Source organism: Salvelinus alpinus, chromosome 20 (assembly GCF_045679555.1).
Source record: "Salvelinus alpinus chromosome 20, SLU_Salpinus.1, whole genome shotgun sequence".
Taxonomy (NCBI): Eukaryota; Metazoa; Chordata; class Actinopteri; order Salmoniformes; family Salmonidae; genus Salvelinus; species Salvelinus alpinus.
In genome coordinates this window covers 9,768,182-9,776,064 of record NC_092105.1, presented here as the reverse complement: position 1 = coordinate 9,776,064, position 7,883 = coordinate 9,768,182, and the positions used below count along the sequence as shown (strand labels likewise).

The following is a 7,883-nucleotide window of genomic DNA, read 5'->3' as shown; positions in this document are numbered from 1 at the left end:
AATTTAAGTAGGCAAGTCAGTTAAGATCAAATCCTTTTTTACAATGACGGCCTACCCCGGACCAAATGTGCGCCGCCATAACGGACTGTAGTGACGCCTCTTGCACTGAGATGCAGTGCCTTAGACCGCAGCGCCAATCGGGAGCCCTCTTCAGGATGAGGTTTACATTTGAAACATACCTTTCAGAGATATAGCTTGATATTTCAACAAATATACTCAGTATAAAACACTTTGAATATGTGTTAGTAAAACACAACAGGGTTAAAGAACGAAAATACTTTTTGTTACATTGCATTTTATTGATATTTCAATCCATCAATTTCATCAAGTGCACATTTTTTGGAGTGTTTTTTAAACCCTCACCCACCCAGCAATCTGACATTACAGAAAATCTATGATAAGCGGAAAATAAATTGTATCAACAAAAAGCAAAAACAAGATATTAAACTTTTAATACATCAATGAGGTAAAGTCCTATTTTCTGTGCAGTCACAGCAAGCATCATGCTTAATAAGTACACAACTATCAATTGTGCCATTTTACTTTTTCTTTGAACAGTGTACAAAAAAAACAGATTGTATTCCAAATTAACATTTTAGATTATGCAACTGTTCCATGATTTCTGCTCAGGGGACTATACATCTACAGATGGGTAACTTCATCATTTGGGTCCCCTAATTGAACCTAATATCTGCCCCTTTAGGGATTACAAACATGGGGTACAGAGGTTCACTGAATTTGGTGTTGAAAGAGTAAACACGATTTAAAACCAAGTTCATTTTATTTATATTTCCTACAGTATTTGATACATTACCGTACACAGCAAGGATTCCAGAGTCATAGTCTAAATAAATGTAAATGCTGCTAAGACACTTGTTAACAGTGGTTATGGTATGAGCTGTCTCACCTGAATATGCCTCAGCATGTGGCTTAGACAGAGAGGTGGAAAACCGTATACGCCAACTCTCCTTCATTTTGCCAGCGTTTTCCTTGTACATCACCCCAACCTCATAATACGAGTCCTCCTGTGATCCACTGGGAAGATTCATAAAGTACACTTGCCAGAAGTGGCAGCCTCTACTGAAGCCTTGAGTGCCCCTTACCATATCACTCTGTTTGAGCCTCTCTGGGTGGAGGGTGTGGGGCTGGATGTGTGGGTATGTGTTCCTAGCACTGGTCATGTCAAGAGATAGCCAGATTTGTCTCCCGACAGAGTTGGGATCCAAGGTGATGGTCTTTTCATCTGTTGATTCAGTCAAGAATACTTAAAAAACAGTCATCGTTACTGGTAATATTGAATATGCTATGGTAAAACACTACTTAGGAAAGCAAACACGGCCCACCGTCCTCTTTATGTTTTGTGGGCCTAAAACAGGTCACACCTATCAGAGGGGGTAACCTCCCTAAAATGCTCTCACAATGAGAGATGGTATTTCATCTATCAATACAAAAACACGGATCCTCGAGGTCTAAGTGATGATTTCTCATTCAGACCTTTGTTATAGATTATATAGCTGCACTGTATTTTCAATGCTTATGCAAATATGTATAATTTCCTACATTCAATCACAATCTTTCTATCCAGACGTTTATTTTTCTATTCCCCAAAACATATTTTTTGTAGGCTTTACTGTGCAATAGGAAGTAACTAAATGCACCACCATTCTCAAATGTGTGATATGTGTATATATATATATATTGTAACAATCATTAGTTCACTAATGTTTTTATTACCACTATGTACCACCCTCACACAGGTGAGGCAATTGTAATTATCAGCTAGGCACCTGCATATAAAAATGTATATACAATGGTTTTGGTAAATATTTTGATGCTCTGATGAAGGCGTAACTGCCCAAATGCGTCTGCCTGCCCGACCGGAAATAAAAAATAAATTAGTTAATGCCTTTAAGATAAAACATTTTTTTTACTATTTTGAGTGCCGCTGTTTCCAAATGTTCTTGAATTTGGGATTTCATTTGAAGTCGGTGTCAGATAGGACTGAGTGTAACAGTATAACTTTAAACCGTCCCTTCGCCCCGACACGGGCGCGAACCAGGGACCCTCTGCACACATCAACAACTGACACCCACGAAGCGTCGTTACCCATCGCTCCACAAAAGCCGCGGCCCTTGCAGAGCAAGGGGAAACCCTACTTAAGTCTCAGAGCAAGTGACGTAACTGATTGAAATGCTAGTAGCGCGTACCCGCTAACTAGCTAGCCATTTCACATCCGTTACATGAGCACCCAGCTATTAAAGCCATAACTGTTGTGCGAGATCCTATTGTGGAGTGTAACCTAATCCAACAGTTTGATTAGCGTTGTGCGTCAACTGTACACAATAGGCTCTGATATCAGGTATTGTGTTTGTCTAGTACTGAACCGTTAGACTACATGGAAGTATTGCTCAATACCAGAGACTTGCACAAAGTGAATATAACATCATGTTAAAATCTAATCAGATTCATTATACTTACATTGTTTCAGTGTTGACAGTGAACACCTAAAAGCTGTAGGATCTACAAGTAAAGCTGTCCTAGCGGCAGAACCTTGGTCTGTGGATAGAATAAATAGTAATGGAAAACAATGATGTTTAAATGAATAGCTGCAGTTTCTCTTCCTGAATTATTGTAAATAGTCTAATTACACGGTACTTATTAAATGAATGTACTGACCCTTCCAGATCCTGTCCACCTCCATGTGGAGCATCTCTCTGAGTTTTCCTGCCTGAACAAGTCTCTCCTCTGGGTCCAGACTGACACAGTAGGGAGATGCATCAACTGAGCCTTTCTGCAGGGCATTGTAATCCTGAAAACAGGAGGATATTTAGCCACTCTTGGAGGACAATGGAAGTTGATCCTAGAACTGCTGTGTTGTCATTAAAAAACCAACATGTTTCAGCTTGTAGCCTTCATCAGGGTTTTACAGACAATCCTGAAACCTAAAATATATATGTCACCATTAAGGCAGACGTCAGCTCAAAGTCCACTTTTGACATGCCTTTTTGGCTCGAGTTGGTAAATATTTATTGAAACAAAGTGTAAATTCACCTGAAGCAACCTCCCAGGTTCTTCACCCTGCAATGTGAGCTCTATCCCAGTGACCTCGTCCTCCAAGCTCTTGAATCTCTTCTCCATCTTCTGTACCTCACTCTCCGCTTTCAGCAGCATCTCGTTCTCTTTCTCCTCCATTGAGTCCATCAGTTGTTTCTGGCCCTCTGTGATGGCTGAGATCAGCATGGTGAAATTTGTCTGCTGCTCTTGTTTCTGTAGATTGGCAGAGATCTGACAGGAAGAGGTGATGGAAGAAAAGACATGACACAGTGGATGTTTTCTAGTGTTGGTTTCTTGCACTTGTTTTTAGTTCATCTTCCTCCCAATAACCAGTTTTATATGTTACAAAAGGTTCCTATTATATATCAAATGGCTCTCGTAATAATCTTCTAGAATAGAATCAGATGGTTTGTAGATGGAAAGAACTCTGTAACCATTACATGTCACTGTGGCTCAACTCATCCACAGTGTTTTTCATATAAGTACAAATACATTTAACAGTAGCTAGGTTTCCATCCAATTGACGACACATTCTCATCTTTGCCGACGAGTCGTAGTGGGAGAACCACACAACATGTCATCGCCCGACTCCAAGTTTACTTCGATATGAAGGTTATTAAATCAATATTTGCGCATAAAAAAAGTTTCCACCGACATTTCTAGCCTAATTCATTTTACCCGACACAAAAAGATCCCACCTTGTCTGAAGCATTTAGTTTTGTCGACATTTTGGAAAGTTTACAACAACAATAAACTGTTTCCATCAGGCCTGTCATTAAAACATTTTATCCAACATGTACTTTACTCACATAAAAAAGTTGGATGGAAACCTGGTTAGTACCGTACCTTGAATGACTCCATGGTGTTCTTCGCTTTGAGAATCTCCGTCTTTACCGTGCACACATTGTTCTTTTTGGCAAGCAGCTCTTTTAGCAGTCTCTGCTGTAAATTCAGGGCATTTTATTTACTCGCACAAAGTTGCACAGAGACACTGCAGTTTAAAGTTACAGTAGATATTATACTCCAGAGTAATTCTTGGTCATTATTTATACTAATTTCTCTCCTTACCTTGATTTGGGGGATCTGTTCCTCTGCAGGTGTGGTTTTGTGGGTCTTATGACCCAGAGAGTCACATTCAGCGCAGATCAGAGCCTTATCATCCAGGCAGAACAGAGACAGAGGTTGACCATGTTCACCACATAATGTGTTCACATCCCTTGGCTGGCCCAGGTCTTCAGGTATAGCTGTACACTTCCCTGCCATTTTCCTGGGAGGAATGGAGATTTTCGCCGGGTCCGGATGTGGCTCCTCCAATCTGAGAGTGTTGGACAGGGCGTCTAGAACATGGTTCATGGCCAGCTCAGGTCTCTGAGCGAACTGTCTCATACACAGAGGGCAGCTGCACTCCCCTTTGTTCCAGTAGGCCTGTATGCATCCCTGGCAGAAGTTGTGTCCACAGGGAATAGTGACGGGGTTGGAGAAGACACCGAGACAGACAGAGCAGATAAAATGCTCCCGAGATAAACCACCCGTCGCCATTTTGTTTCGACGCAGGAGCAGGAAGAATGAGTGGCGAGTCTGTACAGGATGTGTGGGTTTGGTAATAGGGTGTAGCCCAGATTCTTTCAACATATCAGTGAAATATCTACCAGGCCCTGGAAACCGTTTTTTTTTTGCAGGGTGGAGTCCATGGGCCTGTCATGGGATTGGATCTCTCCTTCTTCCTTGGTATTGTGACGTTCGCACATGTTGTTTGTGCACGTCGCCGCGTTAGTGCGTGTTCAATCACATTACATTTGTGATACAAAAAATTTAAAAGGGATAAAAAAATAATAATAATTGCACCACCAACCAACCCTACTCCAATATAACACTATTACAACCAAAACAAGGTTTATGAAATGGTATATACAGTGCATTCGAAAAGTACTCAAACCCCTTGACTTTTTCCACATTTTGTTACATTACAGCCTTATTCTAAAATGGATTATTATTATTTTTAAATCTACACACAATACTACATAATAGCAAAGCAAAAACAGGTTTTTAGAAATGTTTGCAAATTTATAAATTATAATAATACTATCAGGAAGGGGTCTGAATACTTTCCAAATGCCCTGTAACTGCCTTGTTTTTGCTGGACCCCAGGAAGAGTAGCTGCTGTCTTGGCAGGAACTAATGGAGATCCATAATAAATACACATACAAATAAGTCAAGGGGTACGAATACTTTTCTGACCTCACTCTGTGTGAAATAATAGGGGTTGAATGAATGTTTTAATGACTAACCCTTCCTCTGTCAGCCATACATACAACATCTATGAGGTTCCTCAGTCAAGTATTGAATTTCAAGCACAGGTTCAACCACAAAGACAAGGGAGCTTTTCGAAAGCCTCATAATGAAGGGCAGGGATTGGTAGATGGGCAACAATAACAAATCAGACATTGAATATATCTTTAAGCATGGTCAAGTTAATAATTATGTTGCGGATTATGTATTAAACCGCTCAGACACATCAAAGATACCGTCATCCTTCTGAACTGAGTTGCAGGACAGGAATGAAACTGCTCCGGGTTGTTACCATGAGGCCATTGGTGATTTTAAAACGGCTACAGAGTTCAATGTGATAGAAGAAAAAAGAAGACAGTCGATGTTCCAAGAAGACAGTAGAGTTTTGATTTAAATCTACTTGGACATCAAATCAAAATCAAATCCAATTTTATTAGTCACATGCGCCGAATACAACAGTGAAATGCTTACTTACGAGCCCCTAACCAACAGTGCAGTTTAAAAAAAATACGGATAAGAATAAGAGATAAAAGCAACAAGTAATTAAAGAGCAACATTAAAAAATAACAATATATACAGGGGGGTGCCGGTACAGAGTCAATGTGCGGGGGGCACCGGTTAGTTGAGGTAGTATGTACATGTAGGTAGAGTTATTAAAGTGACTATGCATAGTTGACAACAGAGAGTGACCAGTGGTGTGGAGGGGGGGGGGGGGGCAATGCAAAAAGTCTGGGTAGCCATTTCAGGAGTCTTATGGCTTGGGGGTAGAAGCTCTTTAGAAGCCTCTTGGACCTAGACTTGACGCTCCGGTACCGTTTGCCGTGCGGTAGCAGAGAGAACAGTCTATGACTAGGGTGGCTGGAGTCTTTTACAATTTTTTTAGTCCACAATCATCTCCTTTGTCTTGATCACGTTGAGGGAGAGGCTGTTGTCCTGGCCACACACGGCCAGGTCTCTGACCTCCTCCCTATAGGCTGTCTCGTTGTTGTCGGTGATCAGGCCTACCACTGTTGTGTCATCTGCAAATTTAATGATGGTGTTGGAGTCGTGCCTGGCCGTGCAGTCATGAGTGAACAGGGAGTACAGGAGGGGACTGAGCACGCATCCCTGAGGGGCCCCTGTGTTGAGGATCAGCGTGGCGGATGTGCTGTTACCTACCCTTACCACCTGGGGGCGGCCCGTCAGGAAGTCCAGGATCCAGTTGCAGAGGGAGGTGTTTAGTCCCAGGGCCCTTAGCTTATTAATGAGCTTTGAGAGCACTATGGTGTTGAACGCTGAGCTGTAGTCAATTAATAGCTTTCTGAGATTTGTATTTGTATTTATTATGGATCCCTGGGGTACAGCAAAATAAAGGCAGTTTATACAATTCTAAAACATTACATTTAAGTCATTTAGCAGACGCTCTTATCCAGAGCGACTTACAAATTGGAAAGTTCATACATATTCATCCTGGTCCCCCCGTGGGGAATGAACCCACAACCCTGGCGTTGCAAGCGCCATGCTCTACCAACTGAGCCACACGGGACCACCACGGGACCACGGGACCACATTACAACAGATTTCACAACACACTGTGTGCCCTCATGCCCCTACTCCACCTGTTAGGGTTCGTTCCTTACGTCCTTCTTTGTCAATCATTGGTTCATTGGTGAAATTAGCATTATGACAATATCTTTAATTAAATCATTCAAAAACCTTTATTAATTGAATTGCAGACAGAAGTTGACAAACAGGAACATAGCACGCATGTTTCTGAGTGAGTGTAACGGATGTGAAATGGCTAGTTAGTTAGCGGTGCTGCGCGCTAATAGCATTTCAATCGGTGACGTCACTCGCTTTGAGACCTAGAAGTAGTTGTTCCCCTTGCTCTGCAAGGGCTGCGGCTTTTGTGGAGCGATGGGTAACGATGCTTCGTGGGTGACTGTTGTTGATGTGTGCAGAGGGTCCCTGGTTCGCGAGGGGACGGGCGTAAAGTTATACTGTTACATAAGTTCTGCATCAAACAAAAGGTCTCCAGTTGTTTTATTAAACCGAAGTCCCGCCTTAGTGATGTCACTGACTACGTCATTACCTTTTTACTCCTGAGACCAAAACCCTATATAAACAATGGCTTTTAGTGGTATCTTAAACTTAGCAGTAAACGTCCACTCCCCAAAGCTGATTTATTGTGGAATGTCTAACTAGTCTCTTATCTCCCACACTCCCCTGCAGAGTTCTGTCTCAGTCACACATTGAGTGAGTGAATGAGAAAACAACTGTGGAACAATACTAAACCTCTATAATGAATATATATATATATTGTTAATCTGTAGTCTAGGATCCTATAAATGTAAGGATGGGAGGGGTCTTATAACCCCTCCCCTTCTATTAACACAACATAAGCATAATCAATGATTCTAATACATCAAACATTTGTACAGCCCCAAATCATGACCGCTAGGTGAATTCTGACACACCACTACCACATATCTACAGTACTAAATCCTGTATAGTGAGTATGTTATCATATGTGTGTGTGTCTGTGCCAATATTTGTGTTGC

At 41.5% G+C, this 7,883-nt stretch overlaps 1 protein-coding gene across 1 annotated transcript; it reads right to left on the bottom strand.

The window, feature by feature from the left end:
• Positions 1-278: 278 nt before the first annotated feature.
• On the bottom strand, positions 279-4,755 carry LOC139546267 (E3 ubiquitin-protein ligase TRIM11-like). Its single transcript, XM_071354426.1, has 6 exons — positions 4,123-4,755; positions 3,901-3,996; positions 3,052-3,285; positions 2,677-2,809; positions 2,479-2,556; positions 279-1,243 (listed from the first exon to the last, which is right to left on the bottom strand). The coding sequence occupies exons 1-6, from the start codon at positions 4,684-4,686 to the stop codon at positions 675-677; spliced, it is 1,674 nt and encodes a 557-aa protein (XP_071210527.1). The 5' UTR covers positions 4,687-4,755; the 3' UTR covers positions 279-674.
• Between the last annotated feature and the right edge of the window lie 3,128 nt (positions 4,756-7,883).